The 20000-nt window shown below is 42.0% G+C and overlaps 1 protein-coding gene across 2 annotated transcripts in view; it reads left to right on the top strand.

Moving 5' to 3' along the window:
* Positions 1-20000, top strand: part of LOC135106773 (lachesin-like) — a 93981-nt gene that overhangs the window by 46484 nt on the left and 27497 nt on the right. For both annotated transcript variants that reach the window (XM_064016071.1, XM_064016070.1), the window contains exons 2-3: positions 14601-14808; positions 15031-15192. In XM_064016071.1, coding sequence (XP_063872141.1) covers positions 14601-14808; positions 15031-15192 — 370 coding nt within the window. The remainder of the gene's footprint in view (positions 1-14600; positions 14809-15030; positions 15193-20000) is intronic.

Here is a 20000-nt window from a genome sequence, read left to right as displayed (position 1 = left end):
TTAGCTTCTCGTCTTGTATTCTTTTCGGAATAGCATTGTGAACAGATCCCTTCCTATTTTCGCTTCCTATTTTCGCTTGGCTGGTAGCCCTAACACGTATAAAGCTTAATAAATAAAATAAAATAAAAAATTCTCTGTTTACAGAAAGCGTCTGTCTTTTGTGCAGTACAAAGGTACCCTGGATGTGTACTGTATCGATTTTTTTTTTTTTTTTTTTTTTTTGCATTCTTTTAACAGAGAATGGTGAATAGTGTTGGCATCATCTGCACACTGAAAACATGAACCAGACAAACACATGCGACACTTTAGCTGTGTAGGTTAGGTTAGGTTAGTTAATGGTGAAGAATATGACAATAATTAAAGTGATAACGATAATTTGTATGATCATATTAAATTAGTAGAGCAATTAGTTGTTGCAGTAATAATTATAGTAGTAGTTGTAGGAGTAATAGTAGTAGTAGTGTTTTATTATTATTATTATTATTATTATTATTATTATTATTATTATTATCCTCATTATTATTATTATTATTATTATTATTATTATTATTATTATGAGGATGATGATGATAATAGGCCCGGCGTAGTACAGTGGGACCGTGCTCTGTTTGGAGACCGAGGGGTCCTCAGGCGTACGGGTTCGAATCCTTGCCACGGTGCGAGGGTAGAAAAGGCATCCACTCAGGGTAACGGTTCCTAAATGCCAAATCAAAGTCCTTCTTTAGGACAGATAGATTCAATGATTGTCTAATTGATAGGTATTGATAGACAGTTAAATAGACAGATACATAGACAGATATACAAATAGATTGATTGGTTGATTGATAGGTACTGATAGGCAGAGAGTTAGACAGACAGACAGATGGGAGGCATCGTTCCCGTCCTGTTCTAGAGAAACCGAGCGTATAACCGATCATTATTATTGTTGTTGTTGTTATTATCATTATTACCTTTCTCCATACTCCTGTTAATGTCACGTGAAAAGCGTTGTCTATCCTTTGCAAGTGTGCGTCACTCGGAACCTTTAGCGCAACAAGTGAAGTTGCTCGCCTTGGCCAAGTTGTGCTCTGCTACACATTGCTCACATTCGTTCTTTCCAAGCCTCATTTAGCTTAAAGCATTTCGATACAGATCAGAGGTGCGCGGCGGATTAATGTTTCCCATGACTTGTGTATAACACGAGTATATTTGTCACTTCACACTTGAAGACCTCTGAATCGTGTCTGAAATCTTGTCCCCACCCACCCTTCCCCCCCGAAAAAAAAAAATAAATAAATAAATAAATAAGTAAATAAATAAATTATAAGTAAACAAAAGAAAAAAAAAATCTCCTACGAGCTGTTCTCCTTCAATGACGTCGACAGATTCAAGGATATAATACAAAAAAAGGGTACCATCTATATATCAGGGCCAGCTTTCGCTTTCCTGGGACCAAGTAAAGCTTATGAATGGAAGCGCAAAGGTATTGAAACCGAACTAGGAGAGACCAACAGCCGCACGAGATGAGCCGAGACTAGAGAGAGAGAGAGAGAGAGAGAGAGAGAGAGAGAGAGAGAGAGAGAGAGAGAGAGAGAGAGAGAGAGAGAGAGAGAGAGAGAGAGAGAGAGAGATTTCTGCTGCTGTGTTCTAAAAAGGGTTCCTGATGAATCCATTCACGACGACGATGATGATGATGATGATGATGATGATGACAATGATGATGGTGTGGTAATGATGATAGAAGCGATAAGGATGATGATAACGACACTATTGATGATGTAGGTGGTGGTGGTTGTTATGATGATGATGATGATGATAACAGCGGTAAGGATGATGGTAACAATATTAATCAATGATGACGATGACGAGGGCAATGCAGCCTTACGCCATAAAACATTTTCTGGAATATAGATTGTTACATATCAAGAAGAATGTGGATTAAAGAATGCGCTGTAAGTTAAACGTGCGAGGTGAGCGAGAAAGATTCCGCAAAGCCAGGAAGAGGAAAGAAGGGTGGAAAACGCGGATTTAAGACGCAGAGGAGGAGGAAGAGGGAGGAGACCCCTTGCATCGACACAGGGGAAAGGGAGGAAAAGAACGATATTCGGAAACCCACCATCAGTATTTTCAAGGTATTGCTACTTATATCAATTCAAGGCTTGTACTGAATGAAAATAGATACAGATCTCTTTGCGGTCATTGTTAGTGATGAAAACATACCAGCTACAGTACAACCATGGAAAGTATTGTGTTTCCAACCACATAACGAACATAACCGGATTAGAATTTTACGATACCAGTAGGTAACAGATGGATAGATTTATATACAAATAGATTCATTGATTGACTGATTGATAGGTTTTGACAGACAGACAGAGTTCTATATATATATATATATATATATATATATATATATATATATATATATATATATATATATATATATATATATATATATATATATATATATATATATATATATATATATATATATATATATATATATATATATATATATATATATATATATATATATATATATATAGATTGATTGGCTAATTAATAGGTACTGATAGACAGTTATGCAGACAGATATATAAATAGATAGATAGATTGATTGATAGATAGACAGGTAGATAGACCACAGATAAAACAGAGAATTAGACACATAGATAGACAGCCAGACAGATAAACAAATAGATTTATAGATAGATATACAGGTAAATAGACCATAGCTAAAACAGACTCATGATGAATTTCTCCTTGTGATAAAATTATGACCACAGGTGATATAACAAGTCCCAGTATTTATAGTTCTCATTATAACATGCAGAGGACTTTCCTCGCAGCCACATCACTACGCGCGGTGGAGGGAGAGGGTGGTGAGAAGGGAAGATGTAGAAGAAAGGTGTACAGGGACTAGGAAGTTGTGCTAGAGAAGTAGGGTTGGGGGTGGGGGTAGAGGAAGAGGAGGAGGAAGAAGAGGAGGAAGAGGAGGTCTGATAGTGGCTCGCCTTGTTTAATATCGCTGGCAGATGTACGGGGGAAGCAATTTTGTAGCGAGGTGCAGCCCTTTTTCCAGGCGTGTTATTTGATTTCGAGTGCTTTCATATAGCGGCGGGCAGGCGGCCGTACGACTCGCCGAGAGGGGGATGGTGACGGCCGGTGAGGGGAAAAGGGGCGGCGATGGGTGAGTGCGAGTGAACGTGGCGATACTCGTATAAATGGGTTGGAGTGTGAGGACGCGGCAAGTGGCAGAGTGGCGGTGGTGGTGGTGGTGGTAGTGGAGAGGCGGAGGGGGAGGAGGTGGTAATGAAGGGGGGTGGCTACGATGGTGTGTGTGTGTGTGTGTGTGTGTGTGTGTGTGTGTGTGTGTGTGTGTGTGTGGTCGAGTTAGGTGTATTTGGTGGAAATGTTGATATTAGTATTTAGTTGTTGTTGTTGTTGTTGTTGTTGTGGTGGTGGTGATGGTGGCGGTGGTAGTAGTAGTGGTAGTAGTAATACTAGTAGTAGTAGTAGCAGTAGTTGTAGTAGTAGTAGTAGTAGTGATGAAAAGTAGTGTTAGTGGGGGTAGTACAAGTAGTAGTAATAGTAATAATTATTAACAAGAACAACTGCTAATACTACTTCTATTACTACTACTACTACTACTACTACTACTACTACTACTACTACTACTACTACTACTACTACTACTACCACCACCACCACCACCACCACCACCACCACCACCACCACCACCACCACCACCACCACCACTGCCAGCTTTATCAGCATCACTACTCGGGCCATAATAACACACATGGTCACGAACATCATTCTCCAACTGGTCTCACCTTCTGCAACACCTCGTAGCTACACCTCCAGTAAAAGAAATTAATAATAACAAGATAGTCAGCGGATAACCAGTGCAAATGTTTCCGAATGGTGGGAGTGAGGCGTCAGTGATGGTGCAAGGAGGGACCCATGAAGGGGAAGGGGGAGGGAAGGGAAAGTGGTGACTGCCCTCGACCTGATGGTGTTGATGGCGGTGCTTCCTTTTTCTCCGGTGAGTGGTGGAGGTCCCGTACATGTACTGTCCACTGTGTGCCTTCAGCAGCAGTACGCGATGGGACAGGCTGGTGTGACTCTGACTGGTGCACGTGAAAGAAATTAATTAATTCTAAAGCTCAAGAAGGCGCTTCCTCTAAGATGAATCCGCGACGCTTTTTTGGCAAATGTTTATTTTGAAACACTGTGAGCAAAGTTTCATGTTTCTTTTTCTGCGGATAGCGTGCGCAATATAATTGTAATTATATATGCCAAACTGGTCAACAAAAAGTAAGTAAAATTTTGCATGGAAAGGCATTGTCGTTCTGAAAGTTTTGCAGGGACGATATGCAGTGAAATATTGAACCCAGGAAACGCCTCCCTTCTTGCCGTTAATGGTATTCTTTGGTATTTCCATAATTTGGTTTTCTACAGGAGCCATAGAGAATAAAGAAGGAAGATCTAGAGAACATATGGTTCTCACCGACCCGCCACCAAGAGGAGCCTCGACAACGCGGGGCGCTGACCACCGACACATAAAGGGGAAAACCGAAATAGTCTTTGATATGAAACCATCAAAGCCTGGGCGGCTTTACGGTGAGGAGAATTTTTGCTTCTGAGGCGTTAGAGCTTTCAGCGACCGAATTGATTCACGATGACTCGAGGAAAAGTTGTGGCGGTGGCGGTGTCACAGTGCTTAACCTCCTCCACCCTAGCGGCAGAATTGCTCTAGGGGATGAAGTGAAGGTTCAGTAACGCTGAGCGACAGGGTGCCAACGATCCGAATGAACTATAATCACAGAAGGTAAAACATGGATAAACATTACAAACAATTTAATATTACATACTACGTCTTGATACTGAAAAGTATTGGGTCTTTGAGAGACTTGCAGGCCCCGCAGTACTTCCCTTCCTGCTGATTATGTGAATTATGTGAACGGAATAATGTAATACATAGGGAAAGTAATGATCATAACAGGCAAATGAGTTGTGATAAGCACGTAGCTGTTGATAATGTGCCATGCCACGAATCACATAGTATATAGAACTTTTTATCTCTTCTTGTCATCTGAGCAAGCTGCTGCACAGAGACAGGAGAGGCCGCTGTCCGCATCAAAGCTTTATGTGGCCCTCTAATTGAGAAGTGGCTGCCAGCGTGCGGCGCGGCGCGGGAGTACTGACCAGTGCTGCCGGACCAGGAGGGGCAGACTGAACGGAAAGCCGCCTCTGGGAGATGATGAATATTGATGAGAAAAAGAAGTAAATGATAGAGGCGGTGAATGTCTGATGTAAAAATGTGAAAATGGTGGTAGTGGTGATGGTGGTGTTGATGACTGTGGAGAGAGAGTTTCTGTAGGTGGTGAGGGGAGCGAGAGCTTGATGGCGGTGCCTGGTGATTGAGTCTGATGTGAATGAAGAATGGATGCGCAAGGGAAGGAAACAGATCTCTATCACCGCGGTGCTCATCACCTCGCCGATCCAGTGTCAGAAAACCTCGTTACCAAAATCTCCAGTGAAACAGAATATTGTGAAAGCTGCTAATTACACGCTGCTCCCGGTGGTGAGCTGGGGGCACGGTGGGCTGGTGTTGCACGCTCAGACACGGTAGGGTGCTTGCACAGAGCAGCTCACATCGTTTTGTTGGTCTTTCTCAATTCTTTTTCGACTCAGAATCACAAAAGATGCAGCGCAAAGGGCCACGACATTTGCGATAGAGCGTAAAATGCAGAAATTTGAGGAATTTATGAAATGTATTTGATAAGCATCTCCCTTACTTCATGGGATCCTTTTCTTTGAGCAAAAATAGTCTGTCTGTGCACAACGCACTTTAAAGTGAACGGTTTTCAATATACTCCGTACAGTTTCGCAAACTTTTACAGATGAGAAGCGCCGAGCATTCTTGTGTGTGTGTGTGTGTGTGTGTGTGTGTGTGTGTGTGTGTGTGTGTGTGTGTGTGTGTGTGTGTGTGTGTGCGCGCGCGCTCGTGTGCGGGAGGGGATGCGTGGGAGTGCGTGTGTGTGTTAACGTATGGTAAATAAAGAAAGCTAGGCAAATCGATATATAAACAAAAAGATAGACAGATAGATAAACTGATAGATAAAATTATATGGAAAGAGAGAGAGAGAGAGAGAGAGAGAGAGAGAGAGAGAGAGAGAGAGAGAGAGAGAGAGAGAGAGCGTCAGCCTTCCTAACCTCTCGGCCTCTTGAATCGCGGCGCTGCGACAGTTGTCTCTCAGTTTTTGTCTGGCCTCCTTCCATTGAGCATACAGTTCATCATAAAATTTAGTCAGACTTCACTTTTTCTCATCCATGTACTATTTCTGTGTTGCAGTAAAATTCAACAATCTCAGGCGGCGAAAATAAATTTGAGAGCAAATCGATCAGTGTCGTCTCGCTGGATTCCAACCTGATGAACGGCGAATGATGGACAGCAGGACGTGGCCAGACTTAAGATGTACTTCCTCCTCTATACGAATACTGGCGAATATAACTATATCAGCAACACCTAAATTTATGAGACGTTCTAGTTAGAAGAACTAGAGAAAAGTAAGATGTGGTTGGGTTCGGTCATGGGAGCTGAAAAGTTTGAGTTTCAACTCATAACTTGTGCTGGTCCCCTGTTCTTCCTGTTGGTAAGTGTATGATGTAGGAGTTCCACTGGACTCGCCTGGTTGTGTCATTCTGTGTGTGGAGGAAACCGTGATGTTTGTTTACATCTTGCTACGGTTGACAGGATCCGTGTATACTATGCAGACGAATTTTGTCGTATTACAGACAAAGAATGTATGTAAATAATGTTATGATTTAAAATAATGATAATTAACTATGATCGTACGTTACTTGTTCAAATTTCAGTGCACCAAAGGCCTTCATTTTGTCCCACTCTTCCTGCGAACCAGCTTCCAACAAGAAGTGGAACTGAACTAGACAGTCACGTAGGACATCCGGCAAGCAAGATTTCGTCATTCGAGTTCGTGTTGGGTAAATATTACCCTGCATAACGCCACCCTTAGGTACCGATGTTGTAAACGACTTAATAGCTTTCTTGTGTCATTTCCCTAGAAGTTAGTCCTATATGACCTTCAGAATCAAGCTAATATTGGTCATAGATTCTAGTATAATTATCTCTCTCTCTCTCTCTCTCTCTCTCTCTCTCTCTCTCTCTCTCTCTCTCTCTCTCTCTCTCTCTCTCTCTCTCTCTCTCTCTCTCTCTCTCTCTCTCTCTCTCTCTCTCTCTCTCTCTCTCTCTCTGAAAAGTCGAGACACCTTTTTGTATTAATATTGAAAGAATTGTGATTCACAGTATATCTTGTATATGAATAAAATATAATGAATAAGCGTTGCATGGAGATTAAACAATTATAACTGATCGTATGTAAGGCAAATGTAATGCAAGTATCACTACCACCGTTTGTGTATACATTATAGAAATACACGCAAGACCTAAATATGTGTAACTTTCTTTCTTCTGACGAGGGGAAGTTAGTCAATGTTAGCTTCAACGTAGAGAGAGAGAGAGAGAGAGAGAGAGAGAGAGAGAGAGAGAGAGAGAGAGAGAGAGAGAGAGAGCACGATTAAAAAGGGGAAAAAAAAAGGGTTATATAGGTAAGACGAACTATAATTATATTAGTTGATGCAACGTGTGAAGAAACAGAAGATAAACGAACTACAAATTACATGTAACTGACGTAACACTAATTCATCATCGTCATCACCAGCCTCTCTAATTCCACGGCACAACAAAGGCCTCCCCCAACCTCCCGCAGCCAATTATTGTGCGATGCTGAACGAAAGGAAATATGAACTGCGTGTATTGTTTTCGGAGAATAAATAGCAGGCGAGAACAGGTCAGATTAACGATAAATGAAAAATTGGTGAATAGTGAAAGCAAAATTTCCATAATTTGTAGAAAAATAGCTTTTTCTTCCAGCATTTCTTTTCAAATTCAGTAACCAACTCACCTTGCTTGGTTCACAGGACAGTGCCCCTTGTATCTCTGCGCTCCAACAATTGGTTTGTGGCAGCGGCGAGACTGTCTTATCTTTGTCTTTCATAACGTAGTCCTTTAATGCCTACTGGATCGAAATTTCGGGTGTGATTGCGTTAAACAAAATTATGGTGATTTTTTTTTATCGCGTGGTTGTGATTTTTTTTTTTTTATCGCGTTGTGATTTTTGTTAACTCTCTCTCTCTCTCTCTCTCTCTCTCTCTCTCTCTCTCTCTCTCTCTCTCTCTCTCTCTCTCTCTCTCTCTCTCTCTCTCTCTCTCTCTCTCTCTCTCTCTCTCTCTCTTCTACGCCATCTCTCATATACAATACTATTCTTCGTTGCTACACAAGCTCTTTCATCCTGCGTGAATTTCCCACAACCTTTCCTCGGCATCTGTCCCTCAGCACTGCCTTTGTTACTGTTTCCGTCATTCTGTCGTTAACTTTCCCTTGGTTGCATATTATGTTCCATCCGGCAGCTGCCAGTATGTACTTAAGATTATATCAACGATGCTAACAGGAGTTTTTCGACCTCAAGGTTTTAATATTCCTTGGTTTAGATTCTCTCTGTTCTGTTTTGTAAGAATGAATCGTTTTTGTAACACGGCAACTCAGTGGTTGCAGGACTCGGCCTGTTCAGGTGCATCGGTCTCCACGTTTAATCTTTCACAGAGGGAAATGTCACTGCTGTTCTTTCATGCTCTCATGGAATTTCTTATCGTGCGTTTGGTCATCGTTTTCTTGCACTTAAAGATATACATGACGTACCTTCCTTTTTTTGCAGGTTCTTTCGTATGTATCTTCGCTGCCTATCTGAGCTGATTTTAGATGTTCTCTCTCTCTCTCTCTCTCTCTCTCTCTCTCTCTCTCTCTCTCTCTCTCTCTCTCTCTCTCTCTCTCTCTCTCTCTCTCTCTCTCTCTCTCTCTCTCTCTCTCTCTCTCTCTCTCTCTCTCTCTCTCTCTCTCTCTCTCTCTCTCTCTATATATATATATATATATATATATATATATATATATATATATATATAGCTCGCTCGCTCGCGCGCGTGCACAAAATTAAGTTATAGCTAATACAGTGATAATATCTACAAATTTTTTTTTTTCTTTTTGCAGAAGTCTGTATACTGTCACCACTGCGTCCCTTACTAATCTGCTTCAAGATAATGAAGTTTGGAGTCCTGGTTAGCATCACTAATTCAGGTGTCATTTTAGGCGTATGATGAATGTGTCGACCCCACTGTCCACCACACTGCAGGCTTGCTCGTTGTGGCACAGTCTGCCGGGGTGCGACGCCATGTCCACTGTAAGCGCCAAACTAAATATGGTGTCAGGATTTAATTATTATGATATATCATATATATATATATATATATATATATATATATATATATATATATATATATATATATATATATATATATATATATATATATATATATATATATATATATATATACTCGTATATATATATACATATATATATATATATATATATATATATATATATATATATATATATATATATATATATATATATATATATATATATATATATATATATATATATATATATATATATATATATATATATATATATATATATATATATATATATATATATATATATATGAAGAGGGAGTAAGCACCTGCCGAAACGATAATTATTCCTATTGAGGTCTGAAGAACTGGATCAGGTGGGAGTGCAGTGAACTTATCAGTAACCCAGCTGTGTCTTCACTGAACGTTTCCCTTTGTGTCTCACAACACAAGGGGTCAGTCACAGCCTACCCCTAAGGACAACTCTTTTCCTTCACACAAAACCACAGGCACCTAATTACATGCACATCATTCACTCAAAAATTCCAAAATAAATATGGCGACTCCCACACCGGCCTCGGAGTTCCCATCTGGGGAGGGAACCACAAATGTACCCAGGTCGGACTGCTCTTCTGGTATCGACCCTAAGTACCTTGACACCCCCCTCAACTTTTTCTTCATTAACTTCTGCAACATTCGCTGTCTAAGATCTAATTTTCAATCTGTGGAACACCACCTCTCCTCTACTAAACCTCAGCTTCTTTTCCTCACCGAAACACAGGTGTCTGAGGCAACTGACAGTAGTCCCTTTTCTATTCCCTCCTACTTTTTCTATCCTGATTTTCAATCCAAACCTGGATGTTGGGTCTATGTCAGCAATGACTTAACCTGCACTCGTGCCCACGTTCTTGAATCTTCCCAGTTTTCCACCGTCCGTCTACGACTACAGAGTCACTCTAAAACTAAATTTATCTGTGCTGTCTACGTCTCAATTAAGCCCTATAACTACAAGAAATTGTTTGACAACTTAACTTCCAAAGTGGAGCACATTCTGACTCTCTTTTTGCAGAGATCTCCATTCTTGGAGTTTTCAATGTTCACCACCAGCTTTGGCTTTTCTCCTCTCTTTCACTGACCGTCCTGGTGAACTAGCCTTTAACTCTGCTATCCTTCACGACCTAGAGAAACTGGTGCAACACCCTACTCGTATTCCTGACCGTCTCGGAGATACGCCCAGTATTCTTGACCTTTCCTAACCTCTAATCTTTCTGCTTCTCCTGTCAACCAATCTTCTCCGTTGGGCTCCTCCGATCACAATCTCATATCTACATCATCTATATCTTGTCCTATCACTCCAATTTCTCCTCAGGATTCCCCTAAGCGAGGTGCCTCTGGCGTTTTGCCTCTTCTTATTAGGGGTACATAAGGAGTTATTATACTGATTTTCCTTGGAATGACTACTGTTTCCGTGTCAGAGACCCGTTTCTGTAAGCTGAGCGCATAACAGAGGTGATAGTATCCGTCATGGAGGCGTACATTCCTCACTCCTTTTCTCGACCTAAATCTTCCAAACACAGACTGTTCTCGTGCTATACATGATAGAGAGGTGGCACATAAAAGGTACTTGAGTCTTCCATCACCTGAATCTCATGCGCTTTATATTTCTGCCCGGAATCATGCCAAGTCTGTTCTCTAGCTAGTCAAAAACTCCTTCATTAATAGAAATTGTCAAAATCTCTCAAGATCTAACTCCCCTCGTGAATTCTAGCACCTAGCCAAAAATATCCCCAGTAACTTTGCTTCTTCATCATTCCCTCCTTTATTTCAGCCTGATGGGACCACTGCCATCTCATCTATTTTTAAGACTCAACTCTTCTTTCAAACCTTTGCTAAAAACTCTACCTTGGACGATTCAAGGCTTGTTCCTCCCTCTCCTCCTGGCTACTTCATGCTGCTCATTAACATCCTTCGTAGTGATGTTTTCCATGCCCTCGCTGGCCTAAACCCTCGGAAGGACTATGGACCTGATGGAGTCCCTCCAATTGTTCTCCGAAACTGTGCCTTCGTGCTTGCACCTTGCCTAGTCAAACTCTTTCAACTCTGTCTATCAACATCTACATTTCCTTCTTGCTGGAAGTTTGCCAACATTCAGCCTGTTCGTAAATAGGGTGACAGTTCTAATCCTTCAAACTACCGTCCTATTGCTTTTATTTCCTATCTATCTAAAGTTTTTTTTATCTATCCTTAACAGGAAGATTCTTAAACATCTATCACTTCACAACCTTCTATCTGATCGCCAGTATGGGTTCCGTTGAGACCGCTCTACTGGTGATTTTCTGGGTGTCCTTACTGAGTCTTGAGCATTCTCTTTTAAAGATTATGGTGAAGCTTTTGCTGTTCCCTTAGACGTATCAAAAGCTTTTGATAGAGTCTGGCACATAGCTTCGATTTCCAAACTATCCTCCTACAGCTTCTATCCTTCTCTCTGTAACTTCATCTCAAGTTTCCTTTTTTGACCGTTTTAATGTTGCTGTGGTAGACGGTCTCTGTTCTAAATCTACTAACAGTGGTGCTCCTCAGGGTTCTGTCCTGTCAGCCACTCTCTTTCTATTATTCATCAATGATCTTCTAAACCAAACTTCTTGCCCTACCCACTCCTACGCTGATGATAACACTGCACTTTTCCACATTTTTTCCTTCAGGAAGTAAACAGTTCATGCAAGGAAGCCTCAGAACGCCTGACTTCTGATCTCTCTAAAATTTCTGATTGGATCAGAGCAAACTTAGTATTGTTCAATGCCTCAAAAACTCAATTCCTCCATCTATCAACTCGACATAACCTTCCAGACAACTATCCACTCTCCTTCAGTGACACTCAACTGAACATTCTTAGTCTATCCTTTACTTATAATCTAAACCGGAAACTTCACATCTCTTCTTTTGCTAACACAGCTTCTATGAAATTAGACGTTCTGATTCATCTCCTTCCAGATTTTCTCACCCTAACCCGGCTGCTAACTCTGTACAGGGGCTTTACCCGTTCATGTATGGAGTATGCTTCACATGTAGGGTGGGTGAGGGTTATACCGCTCTTTTAAACAGGATGGAATAAAAAATTTCTCGTCTTATCAACTTCTCTTCTCTAACTGACTGTCTTCAGCCCCTTTCTCATCGCGCAATGTTGCATCTCTTGCTATCTTCTACCGCTATTTTCATGCTAACTGCTCTTCTGATCTTGCTGACTGCATGCTCCCCTCCTCCCGCTGCCTCGCTGTACAAGACTTTCTTTCTTCTCTCACCTTTATTCTCTCTACCTCTGTAATGCAAGAGTTAACCAGTATTCTCAATCATTCATCCCTTTCTCTGGTACACTCTAGAACTCCTTGCCTGTTTTCGTATTTCCACCTTCCTATGACGTGAACTTTTTTTTCAAGAGGGAGGTTTAAGACACTTATCCTGTAATTTTTTATTACCGCTTCGGACCCTGTTCGGGGGCCGGCACCACAGTGGACCTTTTTTTATTGAAGGTTTGTTGCCCTTGGCCGGTGCCCCTCCTACATAAAAAAAAAAAAAAAAATTATATATATATATATATATATATATATATATATATATATATATATATATATATATATATATATATATATATATATATATATATATATATATATATATATATATATATATATATATATATATATATATATATATATATATATTTATTTATTTATTTATTTATTTATTTATTTATTTATTTTTTATTTATTTATTTTTTTCTTATAGATAGTTTCTTGATGATCAAGATGCAGGCAGAATGGCTTTTTGGACCTTTAGACAAGAGCCTCTATTAGTAAAAGATTGACAGGAAAGACTGTTGGACACGGCAGCAGACGGTTCACAGATGCCTTCTGATAGCTGGCGCATAGAAAGTGCAGCTCTTCTGTCATGGCGTTGTGTTTCTTCTGACTGTTCAAGGAACTGAGATTGGGGACCGGAGCGAGTGATACCCTTCCTGTTTTTTTTTTTCTTTTCTTTTTTTTTCTTCAACAAGCCTTGTTACTTGCATACGTCTTACTCCTAAGAGAAGCTTGCTTCCCAAGCATCTGGAGTTTCAAATTTTCTTTCTTTCGAAATAAAAAAATTCTTTTGCCTGCCACTGCATTCGTTTGAGTTCTAGCAGCATCATTTACCTGTATTTGTAAGCTCTTGAACTTGTGTTATATTCTTAATTGCCTATTCGCTCATTTTTTATTTATTTTTTTATTTAATCATTTGAATGTGTAAGATACTGTGCTTAACATCTTCATGCCTCCAAACCGAACAAAGCGATAGCCCTGCTGTATTGTCTCAAGGTCGACTGTACTGAAGGGATCAGCGGTGGTGTGAGGTTTTATTACATCGCTGTGTGCGTGTGTGCGTGCCTGCGCGCGCACGCACGCACGCGCACATATACACACACACACACACACACACACACACACACACACACACACACACACACACAAAAACACACACAAACACACACACACACACACACACACACACACACACACACACACACACACACTCACAGATGAACGGCAACATCAAGGTTACGATTATGGTAATGCAAAGCGTAATGTCCCGTGTAAAAACGGACGAGGCGTATATATTTGTCTTTTGTGACGAGCCAGTCAGTCAGCGGGAGAGGCTTCATTAGGGGCGTCGCTTCGTCCCGCACTCACCCGTGTAAGCCTTGCCGAGGTAAAGGGCGAAGAGAGAAGAAAAGAAACAAGTCAAATAATGAAGTGTAATCTGCTAATAGGCACATACCTCACTAACAATATTTAAACAGTAACTCAAAGGAAAATGTTGTGCCAGCTGATAACAATTACCTCTCCTGCCCTCTTCTGAAGACCCTTTTGGGGACCTATATAGACAAACTTTTGTGTTGTGCGAGGGCTGCCTGTAAACAAGCAGTTAAGGCCGCAACAACGCCACCATAGCCTGGTACACACTGTTGTCTAATTACCTCAGTTCGCTGCCCCAGAATGGTGTAGCTGCCCTTGTCACGTGAGTCCAGGAGCAGCGTGTGTCGTGACGGCCCTGCAGGACAACAGTAGGGTGTCATGTTTATCGGCAGCTTTCGTTGCGACGTGAAATATAGGGGCGGCACCATAACGCTGATAACATGCTATTTTCCTTGACTCTGCAAGCGTCCACCACCACTACTGCAGCAATGAGCCATGCTGCTCCTATCTTGCCGCCTCTACCCTGCTTGACCGTCCTCTCTCCCTTCCTCCCGCAGGTGACGTGGATGCACCTCAACCGCCAGATGCTGCTCACCATCGACCAACGCACCATCACACTTATCCCGAGGTTCAGCGTAACCCGGGACGACCCCACCACCTGGACCCTCCACATCCAGGACGTTGAGCCCACGGACACCGGCTACTATGTGTGTCAGGTGAACATGATACCTGTCATCAACCAGGTCGGCTACGTGCAGGTGGTCGGTGAGTTGTTCATTATTTATGCAAATATTATGACATGTATAGTGACTGATTCATATCGACTCATTATATTTCACTATTCTCGTCCTCTGCCGCACTTTTCCTCCCTCTTGCTCCCCTCCAGTAGTAATCACTGTAATAGGCGTTAGCCGCAATCAGCCAAGCCTGTAAGGGCTCGCGGCGATAATGATCTTTGTCCCACACCTTGCTGCCTCCCCCCCTCAGTGCCACCTCAGTTCGTGGACGAGGAGAGCAGTCAGTCCCACGTGTCGGTGCAAGAAAGCCACGACGTGAGGCTTGTGTGCCGTGCCCGGGGTGTCCCTAAGCCTGTTATCCGCTGGACACGTGAGGATGGCCTGTTCTTCACGGCCGGCAGAAGCGGACAAGGTGGGGATCAAGTCACTCACCTAACCACAGTTCTAAGCTTTCACATCCCTCTATAAATGCCATTGTAAATGTAAGGTTATTTCAAGTGCTCTCACACCCAATTTTCGTGTCGATATTCTTAGTTTTATATTTGAAAAAAGCTGATAGGTGTAGACTAATGGTTTCCTGAGTCAGCCCACCAGCACTGGACCTGTGCCAAAAGAGAGAAAAATGCGTAATGGTTGACTCGTTTAAGCTGCATTCTTCTGGCGGAGTTGAAGTTTCGAATCTAATTACTCGATGTCACTCAGGTGAACTTTTCCACTGCACTGCGCGTCACCACAGCAGGGCCCCACTCTTCGCCCACCCACAGCAAGTGCTTTATTTCAACTTGCTGCACATGTCAGCACTATGCAGCATCGCCCACAATGTCTGCCACACCTTCACCAACAAACATCTGCACAACCGCACATATGCACAACCACGCACAGCTTGTTACCTAAGACAGCCGAAGAGACAACTGAAACGCCCCATGAGCTACTCTCGCATCGGAAAAGACGTGGATCGTCCCCAGAAAGAGTTCTCCTCACTCCATAGATAGCGGACCTTCTTCTTGTAGCTGCTCGCTCTAGTCCTCCGTCAGCAAGCGACACATCTTCAGGCTGCTCTGGTATACAACTCTATCGAGAAGACTAAGATACCCGTGGAGAGCAGGCTCCAACAAGTTATACTTGCGTGAGAACGGGTGCGGAGGAAAGGAACTTCAAGGAGAGAAAAAAAATTTATATATATATATATATATATATATATATATATATATATATATATATATATATATATATATATATATATATATATATATATATATATATATATATATATATATATATATATATATATATATATATATATATATATATATATTATATATATATATTTTCCCACCTATAAACTATCTTCATAAGAAGAGACTGATGAAAGATTAAAGACATCATTAAGATCATAAAGATAAAGAAGCAAAGATTAGAACCAAGCCTCAAAAGCCGGGCACAGCATACCTGCACCGCCTTACACCTGCACCACCATACATCTGCACCATCACACCTACACCACCATACCACCGACAGCACACACACCAGCACCACATCCCTTCACCATCCTCACCTTACCTACTCCACCACATCCTCAACACCACACACTTGCACCCCACACTTACACCACCACCACCACCACAAACACCCCTCTGCTGCCTCCCATAACAGCACTATCACACAAGTGCATTACCACACCCTTCCTTCCTCTCCCCCTCCCTTCCTGTTTTCCGCGGCCCGAGTAATGGCTTTGCAATGTCAAGTAATGGATATTATAATCATCACTTCTTTTTTGTTTCGTTCGAGGAAAATGCGGTGGTTTGACGTAATGTCAGAGATAACAGTTCACAATTAATTCTAGCTGCGGTTGTTGTATAACTTGTTCCAACTTGATTAGAATTTTCAACCAGGTGACAAGCGTGGCAGCGTTTAATTAATTCTAATAGCTCGTGAAATCCCGTTGTTATCTGCTGCTGCCCCTCCCACCACCTACCTCCTCTCTCAGCCCTTTACCCGTCCCCGCGCCTCCCTTCCTCCGACAAGACTAACAAGGCCGCTTTACACCAGCCACAGGCCTTCCAATAGGAGAGAAAAGGAAATCAGAGAGGCAGTGAGGTAGAGGGTTAGATTATGAAAGCCACACACTGTGAATGAGGGAACAGTAGAAAGGCGAGGAATAAGTGAAGAAATGTACTTGTACACCAAGGTACTGTGTCTGTCCGTTGTGTGTGTGTGTGTGTGTGTGTGTGTGTGTGGAGAGAGAGAGAGAGAGAGAGAGAGAGAGAGAGAGAGAGAGAGAGAGAGAGATGGAACTCACCTTTCCTCCCCCACCATCTTCACCAGGAATGCAGCGGCCATAAACTTAACTTATATTACAAATACGAGTATATGAAAATAAATAAATAAACTCTGATGACAGAGAGCAGCCTACTCATATGCAAACATTTAAGTAATAGATATATTGTTCAGTTATGATATCGTGAGTCCAAGGTAACCTGACACATGACCAGCATCCTCCGGGGAGTTAGTATTGGACGTGATAATTAGGACATGTCCAGGCGTTAATTCACAGAACGACCATAGAGGGAGGGAAAGGTGAGTGATGAGGGCTCAGTAACCCATAGCACCCGCCTTCACCAGACGACACACGTTATAAGGCATCACAGACTCTTGTATGGCACTAAAACTCTTTCAATAGATAAGATTTGCAGGTTGATAGTGCAGTCATTTTCGTGCCTCACCCGAACACTACTGTTATCATCAGCTAAAGCTGCAGAGCAGTTTTGATCAATGATCTCTTGACTTTCGCAGAAGCACGCATACTGTAATACCTTGGGACATGATGCTATTTTACGTGCGTAAAATAAGATGATTTCGTCTCAATTTCGAACACAATCTTTCCGTTAACTGCGTTTTCTTGCCATCATCCATCACATCCTCTAATGTAATGTTTAGGTGTTTGAATTCAATGACTAATGAAAAATTGTACATCAATTGTAGTTTTGGAAAGAACACACTCGTCAAATGCACAAAGCTGCATTATGAACATTACCATATCAATACGTAATGATGCTGCCTTTCGTCACCATTGCTAGACACAGACAGCAACAGAATATTATTACTAATATTACTGTAAACATATTCTTAACATTCTTGTCAATGAGATAGAAAGGGAAGTCATTCAAAATTTCCTGAAATATTTTGGTTAACATTGGTAGAAGTGACACTTTTTCGGTCATGTCGTGCAGTGGATGACAGCGTTGGCTGGCATGTTAGCATGATGCTGGCCGGTGATGAGATCATCTTGGCCACAGTGTCCTTAGTGGTGGATGCTCTTTTTACTGCAGGATTTGTAGCACGATGGAATAGATATAAATTGGATGGCGACATTGCTGTTCTGCAAAGAGATTATTGTAACCTGCAGTACCTTAGCGAGGCTATATTCGTTTAAGTGCTTGTGAGTGAGGATCGATCCCGTCTGGATCAAATTGTGTGGCTTACTCCTGCCATAACTATCAGAGCTGCCAACATCTGCCCTTTCGTCACCAATCAGGAAACAGGTGGAGGTTATCAAGACTGTTGCCAGCGCAGTGTGACTAATATGTTTGTGGATGTGTTTCAACACATGGCTGTGTGTGCATAACATATGCTACCGCTATCACTTCCTCTGAATGTACAATATGGAAGTAATTTTGTACCACGGCGCGATAACGTGGCCAGCCAGCATTGCTACACTCGCTGCCAGTGTGGGGCAAATTTCATCCTGATTATTTTGAAACACACTTGAAACAGGATCACAGTGAAGTGTCAGTCTTCTCCTGCAATATTGTGGGCGTTACTAAAGAAATGTTGCAAATATAACTTAACCATTCCGTATCTGATTTGTGTATAAGAACTTGGGAGCTTGTGTTTTTGTTGTATTACTTGGCAGCACATTCATGCCTGAAAACTAATGATCATAATTTGCATACAATATGAGAAGATTAGGGTTGCGTCGCCACTGTAGTTCACGGCAATGGCCTAACTTTTCAGCAGCAGCCGCACTGCTTGGCCAAATATGGATCGAGGCCTCGGCGCTGGGACATTGAGAGGTGGACGACCACGTGATCCATGGGAGTGTGCCGCCACACACACACACATACACACACACACACACAATAGAGGCCACTCATCTACGGAAATCAATACAGGTTGACAGACAGACATACATGATATGATGGAAAATTATATAAATGTTCACTGCGTTCATTTCACAACTCTGCGAGCTATGTGATTAATTATTGGGAATGACACTGTTGTGCCCAAATTAAGCCCCAATTTCACCCCACCCCCCCCCTCCCTGCGGACGACGCTTACCAAGTGCGTCCGCTCACCCCCCCGGCCCCCACGCCGCTGCCACCACTCCGCCGCCGCAATACAATATTATGCATATTTGCCGTGATTCGCATTATCCCTCCAGGCCTTGTTCCTCGCCGATTAACAGAATGAAAGATTATTTCAGGCAAATATCATGATACGCATTAATTAATTCATTTGTGGTGCAGTAGCTGTGTGTGTGTGTGTGTGTGTGTGTGTGTGTGTGTGTGTGTGTGTGTGTGTGTGTGTGTGTGTGTGTGTGTGTGTGTGTGTGTATGTGGTTCTATCACAGTATCCGACGAACGCACCAGCGTGTGACATCCGCCGTCAGCCGCGTCGTCACCACAAGACAGTCGCGCTGCAGCACCACGCAACCTTACACTCATAATAACACAACCTCAGCACTCCGCACCCCTCCTCCCGTCACCACCTCCAGTAACACCCATGCATCCGCTTCACCATTCACCTTAGCTCTCCTTCACCTTTCTTTATGTGCAGCAGTCTTCAGTTGCGACTGTTTGGAAGCAAATCCTTATAAGTAAATGCTGTCGCTGACTAGCAGTGACTATCAGCTGATATAATAATAATAAAAATAGGAGAGGCCAAGTGTTTAACCAAAGGATGTACTTTGCACGTCAACTTTAAGTTTTTATTCTTATCAAGTTTTGTGTATGTTTGTAGCTTTGTGCAGATCACTTACTGGCTGTGACTCTACCACTGTTCTCGAGATTTCAGCGCGAGAGCTGTACCGATGCCATAACAGTGTCAATGTTTTCCTCGCAGCATTTTTTTATGTATTGTTTTCCTCTAAATATAGTGACGGAATTAGTAAAATTTCTCTCTCTCTCTCTCTCTCTCTCTCTCTCTCTCTCTCTCTCTCTC

This window comes from Scylla paramamosain, chromosome 14 (genome assembly GCF_035594125.1).
Source record: "Scylla paramamosain isolate STU-SP2022 chromosome 14, ASM3559412v1, whole genome shotgun sequence".
NCBI lineage: Eukaryota > Metazoa > Arthropoda > Malacostraca > Decapoda > Portunidae > Scylla > Scylla paramamosain.
The sequence above is the reverse complement of the archived record's forward strand: the minus strand, read 5'-3'. Positions and strand labels throughout refer to the sequence as shown.